A 22531-nucleotide genomic window follows, 5' to 3' on the forward strand; every position below is an offset into this window, starting at 1 on the left:
TCATGAATTCCCCTAAAGAAAATTGTTGGTGACGAAATATCTAGAGAATATGCATATTGGGTGCAGACAGAGCCATGCAGTTCAATTTATTAAGTAGTAACCAAAATATTAGGTTTTATTATATTGTACTAACATGGTGCACATTGTAAAATCTCCATGTGCTGGAAGATAGAGTAAAGCTTATGCTAGGCTCTGTAGTTCACTCATAAATATTTATAGGATTACTCAGCTCCTTGTATGTTGAATCATCTAATGCATCTGGATGTAAAACGGTCCAACTACTATCTTTATTTAACCTATTTGATAGAATGCAATTACAAGTCAGATATTCTTTTTAAGCTTTCTGCTATTGCTCGTTGGAGCATCTATGATTTTGACTTTGGGGTATTGTGCTACAATTATCTAGGGACTTGGCAACTTACAGGTTAGAAATACATGTATTCTGTAACACAAAACTTTTTTATTATATAGCTATATTCACATACATTTATTATATGAGGACAACATTGATATCTGTCTAGTTATAGTCACATGTTGATATCATTTTTTCCTCAGTAAGAAATTCCACCACAAAGTAAAACCACTGCACAAAAACAATTCTTCTGGGGATTAAAAAAATCCTGCATTGGCTTTTTATAGCTTTTCATCATATTATTCAGGGCAAAAGAAAATAGAGGAAGCAGATATAGGACAGGGTGAGATTTTTGGAGCTTGATTTAACAGAGCTATGATAAGAACAATTGGCAAGGTCCGTTATTTCTGCCAGTTGTAAACATTATGGCTGTACTTTAAATGTATCCCATATCAATGTATTTTAGTGAGGTTTTCCCCCCACTATGCAACTGCTATAGAAAGACTTCCCTTTTATCAGAAAACCATCATCTCAGCAACAGACCAAAATGCTGGCTTCAGCTACAAATGGGAAGCTGAAAAATATGAGATGAAAGGGAGGAAGAAAGGCAGCCTGTACAGATGTACTTTCATTCTCAAGTGTCTCTGCTTCCTCAAATGAAAGGAATTCCCACTAAAGACATTTAATTCGGCATGGAAATATGCACACATTTGCAATAGAAATTCTTTGCATATGCTAACGACACAGATGATGTTCCATTTAAAGCACTACTTTTATTGCCCTTTTTAAAAATGTATGTTTGATCGTAAGAATGGAGACACTGCAATTGCTGCTTCAAAGCTGCAGAGCAAATGGAAGTGTAATTCTCCATCCACTTGCTCTGTTTGGATTTTTAATTGTTAGACCGAAAGCAGAAAAAAAACTCACAATGTATTCTTTAAAAACCACAACGGCAATATAGCCCTCTGTAAAGGCCCAGCATGTGTCCACCAGTCCAATCTGCTCACTCATTTTCTGTAGCTTGCTAATTCTTTTTTGCTTCTTGTATATATTTAGGTGCTTCAGAATCTTAACGGAGTAAAATCACCTATCTACAGTCCACTGAAATTCTTTCTCTGTTGATCAGTGGTTCTAATCTGTGAGGCAGATCCCTACATTGAGAGGCTGCAGTTGTTTTGAATGCATGTGCCATTTAACCTGCTGCATGAGTGCAGGAGGAAAAAAAGCAAGAAGAGATTCTTAAACAGGCCATGTTGCTGCTCTTGTCTTTGATTGTCTCTGTGAGACTGGAGGATGGAAGCGGGTGAAACAACTGGATAGACCATGAGAAATGGAAGAGAAGGGGGCAGCAATGGTGAAATTTCTGCTACCACTGCAAAAATGCTCCTTTTATGAGGTCAAACTAAGGAGCAGAGAATGGCTGGTGTCTCCTTTTATGCAGTATATATGTCTAGTTTCCTGTTTTCTATGAGCAGCTCTCTATCCCCAGGGTTGCCAGAGGAGTTCAAAGGAAACTCAGAGGCACCAGTAGATACAGACATGAGGAGCCCTGGGATAAAGCTATCTCAAGAGAAGTCTCCAACCCAAAAAGGTTTAGAAATCTTGCTCTTGAGGTAAGAGTGAATCAAGTCGTATGTGAGTGTGTGTAAATCAAGTGTATCTCCATGTAACTCATAGCCAAAGCATATCACATGAGAAAACACATAAACAGAACATTAAAATGATAGTCTCTTTATAGATCTCATCATTTGCATGCAATGGCTATTGATTGGAGAAGTTATACTAGAATGGTACGTACGCTCCTGGGCTTCCATCCTTTCTGCATCAGAGGTTCAGTGCTGCCCAGTATTCAGTAGCAGGGTAGGGCAGCAATCTGTGATCATGCTCTTCACAACTTGCTTACTCAGTACCAAGCTCACAAAGGGATGACAGTCCAGAAACGTGCCACTTGTTATTGCAATCCCTCATTTAATAAATATTACTGCCTAGGAGCCAGAATATCTATGCAAGCCTCTCTACTTTCCTCACTCTCTATACACATTATGCATCTTTACTAATGGGCCTGATTCGCCACTCACACCATTTACTTCAGTTGAGTTAATCCTGATTTATGTTGGTGTGAGTGGAGAATGTCTTTGCAAAAGTGAATGGAACCTCCATCAATTCAGAGAGCTCTTTCATTTAACATTTTCAGGCATTAAACTGAACTGAGTCAAGCAACCACTAGCAGCAGGAACCAATGCACATAAAACATATGGAACCCACAGGTTAGGTTATAAATGTGAGATTTTGTCAATACAATATAATGAAAAAACATTGGAGTCCATGTGAAATCTCTGTATTATTTGTACTTTCTGTCTATAACAACTTGAGGAAGCTTCAGAGGCGTATCTGAGTTAGTCTGTAACAGGAAAAACTTAAAAAACAACAAATAGTCTGGTAGCACCTTAAAGACTAACAAAACATGTAGATGGTACCATAAGCTTTCGTGAGCTTTTGAGGAAGGTAAATCTTGAATCCTTAAGAACTCCTTCTCCACCATCTGGTAAACAATTCCATCAGTCAGAAAAGAAGACAGGAGTTTTGAAAGGCTCATAAATAAATGCAAATCTATGATTATTCAATCTGGTATTACAACAGAATAAACAGCTCCCATCCACCTATGTCTCAAACAGAAGCTGACATGTCCATGGATGCCTTTGTGTTCCTTGTGTAACTTTTGTGGGAGCTCTCTGGGTAGAGAACTGCTCAAAGAGAACAGCAGAATAAAGACAATTCAGTTCAGAAAAGCAGATTTTTAACAGACTCAAAAAGTAGCAGGTAAGATCCTGGGGGGGGGGGGGGGGGGGGAGATCTAACAGAAAAAGGAGTTCAGGAGACACAATAGGAAAATATACTGATGGAAAGGAAAAACAGGAAGAATAGTAAAGAAGCCAATATGACTCCATTGGGAGCTTTTTAATTACCTGAGAATCAAAGAGGAATCCTTCAAAAAGAGGAAAAAGAGACAAATTGCTAAGGAGGAGTACAAAAGAACAGCATAAGCATGCAGAGACAAAATCAGAATGGCTAAGGAACAAAATGAGTTACATCTAGAAAGAGATATTAATGGCAGTAAGAAGAGCTTCTGTAAATACATTAGGAACAAGGCCTTCAGAAAGCCTTTGACAAGGTTCCACACTTTAAACAAAGTAAGCTGCTATTGGATAAGAGGGAAGATCCTCTCAGGGATCAGCAACTGGTTAAAAGATAGGCAACAAAAGGTATGAATGAATGGTCAGTTTTCAGAATGGAGAGAGGTAAAAGCAGTTTTCTCCAAGGATCTATACTTAGGCCAGTGCTGTTCAAAATATTAATAAGTGATCTGGAAAAGGAAGTGCAATTTTGCGGACAACATAAGATAAAGTTCATAGCCAACAATGATGAATTATAAAGGAATCTTACAAAACTATGTCACTGGGCAATAAGGTGGTAGATATAAAATCATATTCAACAAAAAATGTTGAAAAATTCAATGTAATGCACATTGGAAGCATAATCCCAACTACATATACAAATTAGTTGTTATCCATCAAGAAAGCAAGCTTGGAGTTATCGCAAATAGTTCTTTGAAAACATCTGCTCAATGTGCACTGGCAGTCAAACAAGCTAACAGAATACTAGGTACCATTAGGAAAGTCAGCATTTCTCAACTGCTGGTCCATGGACCAGCCATTTGCAGTGGCTCAGCTCTGGCAGCTACAGTGGCTGATTTTGCCTGGTGGTGTCGCTGGGGCTGAGGCAGTGGCAGGAGGAGGCAAAGCAGGAGGCGCCTCTCTCCCTCCTTCCCCTTCCCATCCAGGTAAGATGGCAACTTGTCTAGGGCTCTGTGCTCCCCTCATCCCGCCTCTACCCATGTGAACACGAGACGCACTTGGGGAGGAAGGAGGTGCACCACCAGTAGCTGCTTCTCCTACCGCATGGCTGTAATGGCCATGATCTCTAGAGGAGGCATCCTCACGCTGAGCAATGCAGGGGTGGAGCGGGGTCAAAGGGTGTTAGGCACCGGGGAGGAAGGGGATGGGTTGGGGCTAGGCAGACAGGCATTATTCACATAACGAATATGCAAATATGTAAATAAAATGTAGCTAGACCGCCAAAAGTTTGTGAATGTGTTTGCAGGACTATAGTCTAAAAAAGGTTGGGAACCACTGAGGAAAAGAAATAGATAAGATAGAAAATACTATAATGCCAATATATGTGGGCATTCATGATACGCCCAGATCTTGAATACCACATGTAGTTCTGTAGCCCCAATCTAAAAAAAAGGTACATTAGAATTGAGAAAGACCAACAAAATAGAGAAGGCCAACAAAATTATTAGGTGTATGGAACAGCTTCTGTATTAAGAGAGATTAAAAAGACTGGGACTATTCAGCTTGGAAATGAGACAACTAAGGGGAGATACAGTAGAGGGATGTAAAAACATGAATATAGTGGAGAAAGTGAATAAGGAAGTTGCATTTACCCCTTCATATAACACCCCAACTAGGGGTCACCAAATGAAATTACTATTCAGCAGGATTAAAACAAAATAAAGGAAGTACATCTTTACACAACACATAATATGTAGAACTTGTCAGGTGACACTGTAAAGGCCCAAATTACAACAGTGTTCAAAAAATTTAATGCCTGTTTTGCTTCAGTCTTCAATTAAAAGGTTAATATTTAGATAAGTTATAGATAGGTAGCCTTGTTAATCTGTGTCAGCAAAAACAACAAGGGGTCCAGTGGCACCCTAAAGACATTATGGCATAAAGTTATTATGGCATAAGCCTGTGTGAGTTGCAACTTAGGTAAGTTAGATATATTCAACTTGGCAATGCCTGGCAAAATTTACCATAGATCACGTAAGGACTTGTCTATACCTGAAACACTACGGGGCATGGCTACAGTGCTGCTGCACTTGCGCCATTGTAGCACTTGTAGTTGGGCATGTGATACAACTTGCAGTAAGCAAGCACAGTAGACATGCTCGCAGTTGAAGTCCAAACCTATTCCCCTGAAGACAAATACACACAAAAAAGAGGCAGAAAAGAACAATAAAGATGGAAAGGGTAGCTTCTGTCTCTGATGCTGGCTCACTTTTGCAATATCGCTGCTGGAGAAATGAAGGCAGAGCGCACAGGCTGATGAGCCGCTCTGAGGCCAGGCAAACTGGTACCAGCATTGGTCTCTTCAGGGTGTTGCTTTTTGCTGCTTAACTGATCATAAGCTCCTAGCAGAGTTGCAAAAAAAAACCCTACACTGTTTATGCCGAGGACTGTCAATGGCAGGCGGGGCTGGGGAGGGAACTGTCCCGGGGCCCAGAGATTCAAAAGGGCTGAGGGTTCCCAGCCACTGCTGCTGTGGCAATGGCAGCAACGTTGGCAGCCAAGCCAGAATCTTATTACTCTTACTACACAGGAGGCAAAGGAGAAAGGTAGGAAAGAAGAAATAAGCTAGAGAAGGGAATAAGATACATGAGGGTGAGGATAACAACTGGAACCCAAGTTTCACCTTCCAGGTGCTCTTCACGGTTTAGCCAGAGCCAGTGGATGTGCAGATGTCACCAGTTCCATCCCTCGTGATGTCTGGTCAGAACGCCATTCAGAATCAGGATGATGTCATGGTGGGTGTAGGTCCCATGAAATGATAACAGAAGCAGCCATGATGGTCAACCTGGCTCCATCCAATCCACATGTCCCACTCACTCGCACTTCTGGTACCTCTGCATTGGAATAAAATAGCTACAGCACAGCTGCAACTGGCCCAGATTTGCTGAGTCCTCTGGGACCCCCTTTAATTGTTGTGTAGTAGACATATCCTTCATAATACTCGGATAAACAATATACAAGAAGAGGTGGCAGCTTCATCCCATTAACATTAGCCATTGTCAAAACCCATTGTGATGATTTCTTTAATCTTTCATCTCAAACTTGACTAGGAGCCTTGTATATACCTTATCTGAATTCTTTTAACTTAATCCAATTTTCTATGGTATTTCTTTCTAGCATTTGCTGACTTTTATAAACAATCTCACGTAACAGGTTGCATTAGACTTTTGTTACCTTGTACAACTTAGAGCACAGGCCTCTGCACAGGATACAAGGCCATTTGCCAGCTAATATAGATTCAAATTAGGACAATGTAGACTTCCTGTAGATTTTTTTTTTAGCTGTACAAGTTCTGATTTTCATCTTCTTTTTTTTTAAGATTTCCTATACAAATTTTTTTAATTAGAGCATGCATTCGTTTATTGAGCCCATTAAGCATCTGTAAGGATGGCATACTGAAAACATAATTAAACCTAAGGATAGTAATCATTCTAATGATTGTATTCAGTCCCACACAGTAAATTGCATCTTGTTCCAATTTATTTTGTCATTGAACAGCAATTGTACAAGGGTGCAATCTAATATCTTTCATGATGTTTAAGCTCTATTAAGGAGAAACTCTAGATATTTCATACCCCTAGTTATCCATTTAAACTGCCACTGAGAAAGTATTATACTAAAGCAGCACTGTGACAGTGCCAATACCTCATTGTTAGTCCTGTTAATTTTGATGTAGATACACAAATCAATAACATCTATCAATGCTACTTTATGGCCCTATTACCACCCACCTGAGTGCTTCTCTGTTTTTAAATAAATTTAAACTCATAATATTCCTGGAAAGAGTAGGAAGTACTATTATAGATGGGGAAATGAGGCATAAAAAGATTAAGGGTATATTTGCACTACAAGTTAGGGGCATGATTCCCTTTCTTGTGTATACAAAATCCCAAGGTCCAGACTTATGCTCTAACCACCGAAGCATCCTCCAGCATTCCTTGTCACACATACATTCCGAATTGAAATCATGTAACACTGATTAGGCAAGTTTTCTCCTATATTTGTGTTAAACACCAACTTCTGTTTGTAAATAAAAATCTGTTGGGGAATTAGTTAATTCAAAGGCCACTAAAGTCACTGACTTCATCTTCAGCAGTACTTAGTCTGGTAAACATTCAACAAAAAATGCATTTTGCTTGAATAAATATGCTTCCTGAGTAAAGTTTTCAAGAGATGTCTTCTTTTTGTATATGTATCTATTGTTGAAAAATGCCTTTGATAGTGTTTGTGTGTTTTGTGCTTTGGGGGCGTGTGTTACAGTATACATGGATGTGTAATATTCACTATAAGCTAATAAAATAATGATAAAACACGTGAAACTAGACAGATAAAAATGGAAAATGGTAAAATTTCTTTAAATGGATGTTTAATTATCAGTCCTTTTGCTGTCACTCACGATAATTATCACTGACATTACATAGGCCTTGTCTCCACTTACTGGGAGATCAACATTGCAGAGATTGATCTCCTGAGGTTTGATTTGGCGGGGCTTATAAGGACCTGCTAAATCAACCACTGCTCATGACCCCTGTTGACTCCAATATGCCAAAGGGTCGTGAGGAGTAAGTGAAGTCAATGGGAGAGTTTCTCTCATCTATCTCTGACAGTGGGAATGCTGTGGAAATTCAAAATAAGGTATGTTGACGGCAGCTATGCTATTCATGTAGCTAGAGCTGTGTATCTTAGTTCGACATTGTCGTCCCTTGTAGACCTGGCTATAGTGGCAGATGGGAGTTTATGGGAAGTACAAATACAAATAAATTTATAGCTAGTTCCCTAAGGTATTCCACATTAGTTTGAAAAATTTTGCTAAAGCTCTTACGTTGTATAGACTTAAGTAGGATTCTAGCTGCTGAAACTGTTTCTCAGAACAGTTGACTAATTTGACTCTCTCTTTGGTTCAGAGTCATGTCAGATTGCTTGAGAAGAATTCAGGAGCACTATCTTTCTCTATAACTTTCTTCCTTTTCAAGTCAGGGTTTGCTCCAGCCAGGGTTAGCAACAGACTTTGCTAGGCTCTGGCACTGTTGGGCAGGGCTCAACTCCAGGCTTCTAGAAAGGGGGCAGCCTTGGGCAGAAGGGATGAGGCTACCTTCCCCCAGCCAGCCCTCAGCACCACCTGAACCACACTGCACAGGAGGCTTGTGGTGACTTAAAGTACCTGCAGCTCCAGCTGCTGTTGCTGCTGCATTAGCAGAGGTGGCAGCCTGGAGCTCTGGGCCCTGTTAAATCACCAAGCCATAGAGAAACTGCCCCATTTGCCACTCCCTATCATCAGCCTTGGATCCAGATATGGTCTTTGCACTCCCCTCAAATGTTGGAGGAAACAAATTTGTTTTACAGGCCTGTGTAAGAAGAGGATCCAGCCTTTTTCTTCTTATACTCTCAATTAAATTGGTATTGACACGTGACAAATCTACAAAATGAAAGTAATTCACACCTGACAGTCTCTGCCAAAAAAATCTTTGGTGTGCGTAATAATCTTTTTTCCCCAACCACATTCAAACCATGTCAAAGAAATGACACAAGCATCAATCACTCTCAAGCCATTCCAAACACACATATACATTGGCACACACTTCCTCATGGTCATATTCCCAGCCACTACCCTCTTTATTTATGCTCATCCAGATCTTGCACATTTCCTTTGTACAATACATAGTTTATTTTATATATTTAGTTCATTTCTTTAGATTTGTAAAAACAAGTTAAAAGAGATGCCTCTCCCAGGTCCCAAGCACGCTTGCCAACTATTGATGGGGAAAAACAGATAAAAAGAAAGACAGATTCAACAGGAACCTCCAAATATCTGATTGTAAAATGTCACAATCTGGGCAATGGTTAATCTGTGACTGACATGTACTAACATACAGCCTGTTCATTTTTAGTCTTCCATAGTTATTTACTCTGTCAGCTAATCTTTTAGGGCCTTTCCCCATATGCATGTGTTCTGTGAGGGGGAAATTCTTTCCCCACCATGCAACCCAAGTATCTGTTCTGTGAGTGAGGAGAGGAACAGGAAGAAAAGGGGACTTTTGGGGAGCAGGGAAAAGCCATCTACTCTACTAGGCTTAAACCAAATATGAACATAAGTCCAGGATCAGTGCAAGAGTGCTCATCAGCATACAGGATTAATCCCCGTAGGAGGCAATGGTCAATAAATAAATTTAGCAACGGATCCAGAAGTTCTGCCAGGAGCCCATCCCTACCCCGACTGGTGTGTGCTAATGCATTGCATTTCCCCAGTGACAATCAGAAATTCTGCTTTGTTGGTAGAACTGAAGTCCCAAATTTGTCCATCCTAGCATGTTCACTCATACATCAGGTATGTGAGACACCTCCTATCACTGGCATAGAACAAGCCTTTGAAAATGTATTTAGACTTTCTAGGTCATGAAGCAGGGGGAAAATTGCAGCCAACACAGGCCGAGATATTTCACATGGATTAGGATGGAGAAGGTATTAGGCCATTAAAACTGAAGCTATTTTTGGGAGCTAAAGAACATAGCCCTTTTAATGGACTGTAAATTTCACAAATCAAGATTCCTAGACAATCTTGCATATGCCTTTTACTGAGCTGCTCTGAAATGAGGTCATATGGACATACACCTTCTCTCGCAGTGGAAACAAAAGAGCTACAACAAACTTCAGAAGTCTGGGATGAAGCAAATGAGTACAGAGCACAATCCCAACTTGATGGTCTCCTATTCAAACAGGATAATGTACAGAATATTGCAAATCATCTGGGACATAGTTTAGGAAAAAATCCTTTCTATATTCAGGTCACATTCAGTCTACAAATTGTAATGGAAGAGTACAGTTGTCAATGTACAGCATTGTTAATGCAGGCTTCTTTATTAATGTTAGACCTTTTTAGTAATCAGTTCAGCGGAGATGGCTTAAGTTGTTTATTTGTGGGTTCACCATTTTGTTTTGTTCAAAACAACAGGTGAGCCTCCATTTTGATTAGTCGTCTTCTTCCTTGCTCAAGGAAAAGGCGGGATAACAGAGAAAGAGTGGGAAAGTGTTGCTACACAACAGGAGTGCATAACTCGGGGGTGCTCAGAGCGCTCAGGGCTCTCTTCCTCCAGCCTGCTCACTGACAGGGGGCAGCGAGTGCTGCTTAGACAACTGATCACTGGTTTGGAGTGTCAGTTGTTAGTAAGGTGGGGTAATATCTAATGGTATTTGATTATTGGGGAGCACACTTCCAAGCACAGATCATCATGTTAGACAGGGCTAACACACACCTGAGATGGTACAAAGGGGCTAGGGTAGGTTCCAAGTTAGGGCCCAGCCTAAATTCCTACTGCTGCTGAGTTGTTCCTGATCTCTGTCATCCGGAGAGACTTGAAGTCAGCTTTCCCTGGATCTGGGTAAGACAGGAGTCCTAACATCAGCTACCCCTCCTCTGTTGTGCCTGTTGTTGTTGTGTGTGACTCCCAGTTTCCAGACCCAGTTATTCTATCCTTCCCTACTCCATTTTACCTCCCTTATCCTATAGATAATAAAGTATAGCTTCCTTATAATTTTGTGTGTGTGTGTGTGTGTGGGGGGGGGTGTTCCTCATTTGGTGCCCTGATAGACAGGTGAAAATGGTGAGAACCAGGTAAGAGGTTAGGTGGATCTCTCTGGAGCCCTCCTTTCTTTTACAACATGATTAAAAGAAAAATGTCTGCAGGCCCCAGAGAGATAGGTTTTAATCAGTGGATAGTTTTCCCTATATATGAAAATCTGGTTACCTGGTTGATAACTCTAATAGACAAAATATAACATTTTGATGAGTACTGGGGCAGCACAAGTCCATTGCTAAACAAACTATAATATTAGGTTAGCCTTCAGCTTGCCCATAGAGCTCTCTCACATTTCTGTGTGGAGGTCTGGATTCAGGAGTAATTTCAAGTCTCTTATTCCAGCTCAATGAAGTATTGTTGCATTATTGAAAGGAGGTAACTAATTGGAAGAGCTCTTCAGGAATAACTTTTCTGCTATAGCTATTCCAGAATAACTCTCCATGTGGACACTTGTTCCAGAATGGGAATACCTTTTTCCAGTTCAATTTAATCCATTTTGTAAATAGATTAGACTAAACCAGAAAAAGGCACTCCTATATTGGATTAAGAATATCCACAGGGGGAGCTATTGAGGAATAGTTATATAGTGCTTTCAATTCTCACTCTTCCGTTGTTCTGGAATACATTTTCTCATACAGAAAAGCCCTAAGTGATGTATTTTGAGATCCAGTTGATGGCTACCTGCCAACAGAATTAGTGCTGACTTCTTTTTAGTGCCAAAACTTGCTCATCAATCTGACTTTGTCTTCACTGCCAAAATAGGATGTGTTTTTACAACTAACATTCATGAGCCATCTTGCTATAAAATCGAAGTGGAGATAGGCATAGTAAATTTTACTGTGATGTAGCTAGGCAAACTCAGTCGTGGATATAGGTACAGGGCTCACCTCACCTAGTTATATCCCGTATTGTGTTTACTGTGACTTTACAACAAGACAGTTAATGCATATTAATTATCTCACTATAGAAACACACCTATTTTGGTAGTAAAAACACAGTTCCTTCCTTCCTTTCACACACAACTTTTTCTAATGAAAAATGCCCTTTATTTAAAAAAAAATCCAAAGAAATTGTCAACATCTTCCAAACGTTCTGAGTTTGGTTCTTTTTTCCCTAAAAAAGATTTTGTATAATCTTTGTTGATGTTTTAATAAAATCAAAGTTGCTACTGAACATTTTGATTTACTGAAAATAATCTTCTGGTAAGTAAAAATGTCCTACACCATCTTTCAACAAAATTTATGAAAAAGTCAGAGTTAGATGAGTACTCCTCATTTTTTGAGGAGTAACGTTAGTTCGAACCAACGGATTTGATTCCAACTAACGTGTCCCGGAGCGCACTTCCTGGTTTGAATCAGCTGTTGAGCGGAATAATACGCGGGTGCGATTATGCTAATGAAGCGCGGGATATTTAAATCCCCGCTTCATTAGCAATTTCGGTTGGCTACATCCTTAGCTCGAACTAGGGAGCAAGTGTAGACATACCCTTACAGTCCCCAACTTAAACCCTACCTGTGCATCATTAATAATCTACAACCAATCCTGGAAAATAATCCCCCACTCTCAGAGGCCTTGAGGGACAGGACAATCCTCACCCACAGACAACCCCCCTAACCTGAAACAAATCCTCTGCAGCAACCATGCAACACACCTCCATCATACTCACCCAGGAAACCACCCCTGTAATAAACTCCGGTGCCATCTCTGTCCAAACCTCTACACAAGCAACACTATCACAGGACCTAACCACATAAGTCACCACATCAGAGGCTCATACAACTGTACATCCATTAATCTGATCTATGACATCAAGTGCCAGCAATGCCCCTCTGCCATGTATATTGGCCAAACTGGACAGTCTCTACGACAAACGATTAATGGACACAAGTCAGATATTCAAAATGGTAACTCACAGAAACCTGTTGGAGAACATTTTAATTTGCCTGGGCACTCTTAATGGATTTAAAGATGGCTATTCTCTTACAAATAATTTCAGAAATCAGCTAGAGAGAGAGTCTGTGGAACCAGCCTTCATATGCAAATCTGACACTATTTATCATGGCCTGAACAAAGACATGAACTGGATGGGCCATTGTTTTCAAATAATATCAGAAGCTAAGTACTGGGAACTTACAGAGCACTCTTTTAGCCACATTTAGCATGGACACTTTAATTGACAAGTTTTTTCCTCCTCCCTCTCTCCCCTCTTTTTTTGCTTTATATTTGAACCTCTGTGCCTCTTGCTACATATTTATTATCTGAAGAAGTGTGTTGTGATCACAAAAGCTCATGATACTGTCTACATATTTTCTGCTTAGTCTCTAAGGTGCTACAGGACCATTGTTGTTTTTTTAAGTTTTTTTAGTTAGAGACTAACATGGCAACCCCTCTGAACCTCTTCTATAGTTTAGAACAGTGTTTCTTAAACATTTTAAGACCAAGAAACACCAATAAATAATTTTTTTTATGAGGAACACCAAGGATTTTTTGTTGACAAAAAAAAAAAAAGGGTATGGGGGGAAGTTATTGAAAAAAAAAGTCGCCTGCCCCTTTAAGGATGGCCATTTTCAACTCTGTTGTTCTCTGCGGCACACACAGTTTAAGAAACACTGGTTTAGACGTTTCAGGGGTAGCCGAGTTAGTCTGTAGAGGATAAACTTAAAAAACGAATGGTCTGGTAGCACTTTATGGACTAACAAAATATGTAGATGACACTCTTTTAGAGTGTCATCTAACACTGAGAAGCTGAGGAGACATTAGACATTAATATCAATGAAAGCTGTAAATAAGTCAATGACTTCTGTGAGTTTTGGATCAATGTCACTAAAGTTGTTGTAAGATGTTGACTACATTCAATTTAAATTTAAATCAGTAAGAGCAAAGAGCACTTAACAAGCATTTTGTGAAAGATACTTAGCACCTCACAGGTGCCAGTGTTGTTACTAGAAAGCTATTTCTCCACTACAATTCAGGGAAGCATTCTGGGATCTTATTTCTACTTTGCCATAAACAATTTTGCAGAATTATACATCTTTTTGCTCTGCGGCAGTACTGACGTCCACTTCCATGCCTCCTGCACAGAAATATACCAACATCTTGTACAAAACTGTGATTTTTATATTTTCCAAGAAATTTTCAACTAAATAAACTAAATCTTTTCTACTGCTCTGGAGAAATTCTGTCTCCCCCACTGCTCTATTTGTTTTCCTAGTGCAAATGTTCCTAGTACACTACCAGAACAATGTGCAGTATCTAATAGATAATAGGCTTCTCTTGATGACACATTATTAATTAATTAATTTATTATTATTGTTATACTAAATGGTGCACTGTTTCAGGGTGGTATGGTAATTACATAGGAAGTAGCCCAATAAGGTTAAATGTTTGAATGCCCCAGATTCCTACAGAAGGATACAGAATCTCATAGGTACAACAGTACTCTGCTACAATTGCCCTGACCTTTTTCAATGTTCTTTGTTTGCATTAGGAAACTAGTTACCACCTACGACAGATTTATATTAAGAATGATGCTCCAATCCATTTACTGCAAACACGGGGTAGACGTTTTAGATAAATTCCTTTGCTGCACATCAGTGTACCCTTTCTGCCCATGTTCTAGTGACTGAGCTTTGATTGGTAGGGATGAAACTTACTTCCATACACCAGTCCAGCACTATGAACCACTCATGTTCCCAGTACAGGGATGTTATGAAATATGAGCCTGTGAGTGAAGTGCACATTTAAAATGGCATGTTTTATACAGGCAGTCCCCGGGTTACGTACAAGATAGGGACTGTAGGTTTGTTCTTAAGTTGAATTTGTATGTAAGTCGGAACTGGTACATATTGTAGGGTAAACTCTAGCCAAACATTTTTTTTAGTTTTGGATAGCATAGGGAAAGGTTAACTCCCCTCTAATGTTTGTTTTGCTGTCTGTTCCCCTGTTCAGAAGATTTCACATCTATTCTGTCCCTGTGACAAACTCAGGACTAAAGGAGTAACTCATCAAATACCAAACAGCTCTGCACCATGCTTTGAGCTAATAGCTTTATTTCCACACACCACCCAGGGTTCTAGGAGGAGGGTCCTTTTTTTGCTAATACAATGAGGCCAGCACTTTGTTTGTTTTGGTGGAGTCTTTGTTTGCCCAGGGAGCCCAGCATGTATAGGGGGAGGAGGGGCGGAGAGGCTGCTTTTGTCTGCTGTTCGGCAGCCTGTTGCTCAGGGGAGGGGGCAGCCTGTTGCTGGCAGGGGGGGAGGGGGGCAGCGGGCGTGGGGAGGCACTTTTCCTCTGCCCGGCAGCTCTGCGGGATCCCTGTCCCTGTGGCCAGCTGCTGCAGGCAGAGGCCAGTTGGAGCCGGCCGAAGAGGAGGAGGAGGTGGATTCTAGGACCCAGGTGAGCGAGCCCCAGGGACGCTGCTGCGCTCCGGGAGCCCGGCATGTATAGAGGGGAGGAGGGGCAGAGAGGCTGCTTTTGTCTGCTGTTCGGCAGCCTGTTGCTCAGGGGAGGGGGCAGCCTGTTGCTGGCAGGGGGAGGGGGGCAGCGGGCGTGGGGAGGCACTTTTCCTCTGCCCGGCAGCTCTGCGGGACCCCAGTCGGAGCCGGCCCGAGGAGGAGGAGGATCCTAGGACCCAGGTGAGCGAGCCCCGGGAATGCTGCTGTGCATGTGCGGGAGTTGCCTCACTCCGTTCGTATCTAGGGATCCGACGTAAGTCGGATCCACGTAACTCGGGGACTGCCTGTATTCAGATATGCAACTTAAAATCTGTACTGTGATTGATCAGTTACCGAAACCATCCACTTTCAGTAAAGAGAAACAATAGCATATGACCTGTATAATAAAGAAGCATAGGAGTGGTAAAACCCGATGATAACAGAAAGTGGAAACTTACAGACAGTAATATTTGGATGGCACTGTGAATGACTTCAAGATACTGGAAGTCAATGATGCAGCCCGTCACAGAGACGTAGGAGTAATCATCTAGGATGCCAGGGGCTGAAGGGCGCACCACTCTCCTTATGCAGCCTGGCCCATGCTCTCGCCACCAGGAACGGTGCATTGAAATATTAAAGGTCATGAGATCAGTTTCCTAGGAAACAGAGAGAGAAAAGGGGATGAAATTATCTTCTGTCACAGCATTGAAGGTGAAAACAGGAAATGATGTAATTTCACATATACAGGAAAAACTAAGCTAAATAAATAAACAAATACATAAAAATCTTGAATATAAAATCAGACAATTGAAAAAGAGAAAGGAACATCTTCTCAGGGCCCTGATCAGCCAGGTGCTCTATGAAATGTAGAGAAACAACAATCCCTATCTAATTATTACTTGACTAGAAAGGTTTTTTTTTATTCTTCTGGCAGGGAAACATGACAGGTTGAAAACCATTGTGTAAAAGACTTTTTGAGCTCCGGACCCCTTTATAAATATTGATGGCCTGCCCCATGATCTGGTAAACAGTCTGAGCATGGAAGCCTGGGTGGTTGGGTCCTGGTTCTTCCTACGGTGGCAGCTCCCGTGCTGTGAGGCTAGCTAGGCTTGGCTCTGTGCGGTGTAATCTCCAGGGCTGCTCAGGTTGGCCCCATCACCTTGATTGAACTAAGTTTGTGTGAGAGGAGCTGTGACGTAGCTCAGCGGGTTGCAGGGCTACTCACTCACATTTGGCCTACCTGTCACCATGATGGCTGGGCCACTCTTGAGTGATGCTGAGACCTCACAAGTTGCTGTGCCAGGGGCAGGCAGGTGTGCCCAGCCTGCCCTCTGGGACAGGAGCCAGAGGAGCTGCCATACGACCCTTTGAAACATTCTGGCAACCCAATTTTGGGTCCGAGCCCATGGTTGGAGAAACCCTGGCTTATCCCCAATGTTTTTCCTACAGGATAGTATTTATAATAAACCGATACATCACGCATTTGAGGCAACAGGTGCAGTGGAAATATCCATTATCTTGTGTAAGTCTATCAGCATAACTTGCATATTTTCACCCACTCACTTTCACCTTCATGGCTTAGCACAGCAGTATAAGTGGCAAAGTGCTAACAAATTTTTGAAGACAGCTCCAGGTGTGCCTGCAAAAATGCTGGTCTTCTGGTTGTACCCATAAGGCATCCATACCAAAAAAAGGTTGCAGGATTTTTGCCATTATATATCATATTATAACGTTGCCAGGACGTTATTTAGACTTGATGAGATGTTTGTCTTTTGACTTGGAACATAATTCTTTGATTCCACTTGAGATTTTTTCACTTGCTGTAGGGTGATATCTGATTGAATTGACAGAAAACTCTGCTTAGGTAAAATGTAACTATAAATAAAAGGCAATTTCTTATTTTTTGCTCAGGGCAACAATCCCTGTTATTTTGTACACTCTTGTAATGTACTTTTAGAAGTTTGCCAGTATGAGAAAGTATAATTGGTCAAACTGAACAGATTTGTTCACTTCATCTAAATTGGCGGCTGCCTCTAAATGTAGACTAAACATGTGGAAGAATATCAAGTACTAAGGGTGATATATATTGATACTCACAATGCAGAAATAAATTAGTGGTAGTAGCAGGTTTTTGTGACTATATTACTATTTTCTGTCTTCTGTGTTTGGCTTTTAAGTTTTGTATGTTTAAGTGCCCTGCTTTTATGTTTGTGTTTGGTTAGTCCTTTGCTAGTGTCCAAGAAGAATCAGTTATAAAAAGATTATATTTATACATAGGTAAGTTCAGTCAAGTATAGTCAGTGGGGCCAACAGCTACTGCGGACCCTGGGGCAAGGTGTGAGTGTGGCCTGACTCCGCACCCATGGAAGGGGTGGAGTCGAGGACAGTCAGCCCTTAATGCTGCCCAGATCATCGCACACCTCACTCCACCTCATGTGAAGCAGCATTCCATTGATTCTCCGGGCTCAGAGCAACTACCCCTTTTGCCCCTCCTCCTCCGCTGGTGGGCCTGAGTGTACTTTACACCACTAGAAAGTCAGAATTTGCTAACACAGTCACTATCTATTCTAATTATAAAAACTGATAATCTCAAATACCACTATGTGGGCAATGTAGGCAAAAGGACTTTTTAATGGCAACCATTATATAGCTGTGTTTTATTGGCACGTACTAATATTATTACTTTGTATCTGACTTTAATTTTATAAATACTTTACTGATGAAATTGTCACTTGAAAGATGCTTTTAAGCTTATTTAATGTTTTATATTCCTGTCACTAACGTTTACAAATATTTTGATTTTTTTCTGTGTACAAAAGCATTTGGATCCATAAGACACTGCAGGTAGGAAACAGCTAACAATAAATTGTGTTTCTTTTCTTTTCTTTTCTTTTCTTTTCTTTTCTTTTCTTTTCTTTTCTTTTCTTTTCTTTTCTTTTCTTTTCTTTTCTTTATATTTTTAAATTATTTTTTCCAATACACCAAAATACCAGGTTCATCATAATATTCAAAAGTAAATAAAGAGCATTAAAATAAAAGAAGGGGAGAGGAAGAGACAAATCTCTCTTAAGTGTCTATGTTAATCATAGACCGCTAAGATGTCAGCCCAAATTGCTTAGAATTTTTACTTTTCTATGAAATGCCAGTCATTCATTAACTGAGTTCAGTCATATCACTGTCCTTAATCTCATCTAGAGATGGATGAACATTTGGAAAAGTTCTATCAGATTTCTTTTGTAAATTTTGTCAATGTTTTTAAATTTAAAATTCAGCAAAACACCTACAAATATGCTTAAGTTTTAGCATGCGCTTAACAAGTCCCATTGATATCACTGGCCATTATCATCCTTCATTCAGTAATTGAAGATGAGCTATTTGTGATATCTATCTGATGTTCAAGCTTCTGATGGTACAGTGAGAGGAGTCACCCATATCACCTCAAATTCTCTGCTCTGACATACAAAAGCTTGGATCATGGCAGTTTTTATATCATTAATTTTGTTCGGCAGCTGCGAGGGAGTGTGAATGCCAGAGTGTCATATCCTGATTCTCCAAAGTAAATGTCAAAGGTAAATAATTGTCCAACAGATATCAGTCTTATAAGTATAAACTAACAAAAATCATTTGGCACTTTAGTTTGACCTCTAATAGCTTACTCCACAAAGTGACAAAGGTACAGTTGATAAGTGTTAAGCTACTGATCAATAAACAAAAGCTTGAAAAAATGAATAACTTGTAGTAGCTAAAGTGTATTTTCTCTCTAGGAAACACCTAAACTCTGTAATGAGTAAATATGCCTTTTTTTAAAAAAATAACCTCAACTACTGGTTTTAGTATTATTCACTGAAATAAAGAAACTCAAATAAAAACAAAGGTGAAAATAAGAAATAGGATATTTTGAAGCACTTGAAAGAGGGGAAAGCGATCAGGAATAGTCAACATGGATTCACCAAGGGCAAGTTATGCCTGACCAATCTGATTAGCTTCTATGATGAGGTAACTGGCTCTGTAGACATGGGGAAGTCAGTGGATGTGATATACCTTGACTTTAGCAAAGCTTTTGATACAGTCTCCCACAATATTCTTGCCAGCAAGTTAAGGAAGTATGGATTGGATAAATGGACTGTGAGATGGATAGAAAACTGGCTAGATTGTTGGACCCAAAGGCTAGTGATCATTGGATTGATATCTGGTTGATGGTCGGTTTCAAGTGGAGTGCCCCAAGGATCAGTTCTAGGGCTGGTTTTGTTCAATATCTTTATTAATCACCTGGATGAGGGGATGGATTGCACCCTCAGCAAGTTTGCGGATGACACTAAGCTAGGAAGAGAGGTAGATATGTTGGAAGGCAGGGATAGGGTCCAGAGCGACTTAGACAAATTGGAGGATTGGGGCAAAAGAAATGTGATAAGTTTCAACAAGGACAAGTGCAGAGTCCTGCACTTGGGACAGAAGAATCCCAAGCATTGTTACAGGCTGGGGATGGACTGGCTAAGAAGCAGTTCAGCAGAAAAGGACCTGGGGATTACAGTGGACGAGAAGCTGGATATGAGTCAACAGCGTGCCCTTGTAGTCAAGAAGGCAAATGGAATATTAGGTTGCATTAGGAGGAGCATTTCCAGCAGATCTTGAGAAGTTATTGTTCTCCTTTATTCAGCACTGATGAGGTCACATTAGGGCTGTGTCTACACTGGGCCACTTATTCCGGAAAATCAGCCGCTTTTCCAGAATAAGCTGCGAGCTGTGTACACTGGCCCCTTGAATTTCCGGAAAAGCAACGACACTGTACTGTACAAAATCAGCCGTTATTCCGGAAACCCTACACTGTTCCCGCTCGGGCATAAGTCCTTATTCCAGAAAAGCTTTTCCGGAAAAGGGCCAGTGTAGACAGCTTTTCCGGAAAAGCAGAAGAAACGGAAAAAAGCGGTTTGGATGCCGCGAGACCCCATAGGAGCCCCGGACTTCCTGCTAACCCAAGCTCTTAAAGAGCTCGGAGGCTGCTGGGCGCCCGTGGCAGGAGCCTGCCGGAGAGCGTGCAGCTTGAGCTCTGCCACGTGCCGCTGTGCTGCCCAACAGGCACCTCTGAGCCCAGCATGGCAGCCCCGGGTGGTGAGCCACCTGCACCCGCAGGGGAGGAAGCCCCCAGAGGCCCATCCTGGACCTGTGCCGAGCCCCATCCTGGACCCCCAGGGAGCTGGAGACCCTCCTGGACCTGTGGCAGGAGGAGGAGGGTCTCCACGACCTGCAGTCCCGCCGCCGCAATGCAGACCTGTACACGCGGCTGGCGCAGAACCTGATGCAGCAGGGACACCCCGGCCATAACTGCAAGCAGGTGCGGTCCAAAGTAAAAGAGCTGCGGCTGGGGTATGTGCAGGCCACCGACGGAAGGGGGGCAGGACCCGATGCCTGCCCCTATTACGACCGGCTCCATGCTTTTCTGGGCCAGCCAGCCCCGGAAGCCCCAGCTGTCCCTGTGGACACCTGCCAGCGCCCCCCCCATCAACCGTCCCACCGAGCCAGGGGAGGGAGAAGACAGCGCCAGCGCGTCTGGCGATGAGGAGGCCAGCATAGCCACCGCCCAGCAGGCCCCCTCCAGCAGCTCCTCCGAGGCCGAGGCGGAACCCACTGGTGAGTTTGTGCAGTTTGCACTCCCAACAGGCGAGGGGGGGGGGGGGTCAGGTGCCCAGAGGGGGGAGGGGGAGAGCATGTCATTCAGGCCACGTGAGCTGCATGCTGCGTAGCATGAGGCAGCAAGCAGCACGTGCAACCACGTGCAGCCTGGTGAACGAGCGGCACGTAGCCGCAGCATGCAGCTGCAGGGCACGCCTGGGACCGTGCTGCTCACACACATTCGGCGGGACCAGGGGAAAGGGTGGATGCCGGCTGGAACCGGCCAGGGCCCCAGGGACTCAGCCCAGAGCCCGCAGCTCCGCCAACGGTGCAGCACGGAGAACGGCACACTGTCCCATGCCTCGCTGTGAGGCACAGCCAGCTGCTATTGAGTACACCGCAGCATCAAGTTCCTGTGACCGTGGACCCCCACCGAGCCCCTCGCCTGCTCCCGGTGCCTTGGCTGCCTCCCCGAGGGAAGTCCCCACTGTGGCCACATATGTCCCTGGGCTACCGGGCTTGCGGGAGGGATAGTGGGAGGGGGAAGGGCCCCTGCGTGTTGCTGCAAGGATGGAACATCCCCCCACCCAGTCACTCTTCTGGTTCCGTCCAGGAGATATCCCATGCGAGGGGATCTGAGAGCCCAGACCGCCTCTGCCAGATGTGCTCCCAGGCACTGCATGGGGATGCATCTCGCTCCCTGTCTAACACCAGTGATTAGCCTAAAGCTTTTCACAGTCTCCACCGGCAGGGAGTTCCACAAGTGAACGCAGCACAAGCACCCTCCCGCCCTCCACGGGGCCAGGATACAGACCAGTGCTTACAGTACTGGAGGGGGGACCCTACTCCAGGGGTGGTCCTCCTTGCAAACATACAACACGGGGGCAGGAGGGGAACCAAGTGGGCCCAAGCCACACAACTGTGGGGTCACCTGGGCTCAGGGGTGGAGGGCATGCGGTGTGGGGACAGTAGGCGGCCTGCCTGACTGACCCATCCTTTCTTCTCTTCCCTGCAGTGGGACCCAGCACCAGACCCTCCACTGCGGCAGCAGCGGCACCCCCAGCAGGCCAACCCCGGACGCACAGGCTTCGCCAGAGGGACCAGCTGCTTCGCCGGCACGTCAACGCCGTGGAGGCAATCCAGGCCTCCATCGCGGAGCGGGTGCAGGGAGACCTGCAGTGGCGGCAGGACAGCTGGGCTGCCTTCCTGGACGAATGCCGAGGAATGCGCACCATAATGGACATGCTGACGGCACATATTGTTCATGCCATTCACTATGGCATGGGCAGAGCCCAGGCCCCCGCCATCCCTCCCGTAGCACAGCTCATGCCCCCTCCCATCCAAGCTCCTGCCCCTGTTCCTGACCCTCCTCCTATCCCAGCACCTGCCCCTGCTCCTGGCCACCTCCGCGTGCAGCCTGCCCCGATGTGGTCTGCCCAGCGTGGGCAGGCTGGCCCCCAGAGGAACGCTCGCAGGGGCCGCCCGTCCCAGTAACTGCCCCCCCTTCCTGTCCCAGTTGAAGGTCTCCTCCCCTCCCCCTTGTAAATAAACAGTTCTCTATTTTGCTGTTCATTCCTGTGTTGGGTATTGTGTAACTCTAGGTAGTGTACGAAATGATGTGAGATGCCAAGTAGCCACTTAAATTTA

The 22531-nt window shown here is 43.1% G+C and overlaps 1 protein-coding gene across 8 annotated transcripts in view; it reads right to left on the bottom strand.

Annotated features, from left to right (window-relative positions):
• NKAIN3 (sodium/potassium transporting ATPase interacting 3) overlaps window positions 1-22531 on the bottom strand; it is a 501823-nt gene that overhangs the window by 95546 nt on the left and 383746 nt on the right. For all 8 annotated transcript variants that reach the window (XR_012901430.1, XM_075920625.1, XM_075920626.1 and 5 more), the window contains exon 4: window positions 15733-15930. Coding sequence is in view for 7 of the 8 variants with exons in the window: in XM_075920625.1 (XP_075776740.1) it covers window positions 15733-15930 (198 nt within the window). In the remaining variant the exon portion in view is untranslated. The remainder of the gene's footprint in view (window positions 1-15732; window positions 15931-22531) is intronic.

This window comes from Pelodiscus sinensis, chromosome 2 (assembly GCF_049634645.1).
Source record: "Pelodiscus sinensis isolate JC-2024 chromosome 2, ASM4963464v1, whole genome shotgun sequence".
NCBI lineage: Eukaryota > Metazoa > Chordata > Testudines > Trionychidae > Pelodiscus > Pelodiscus sinensis.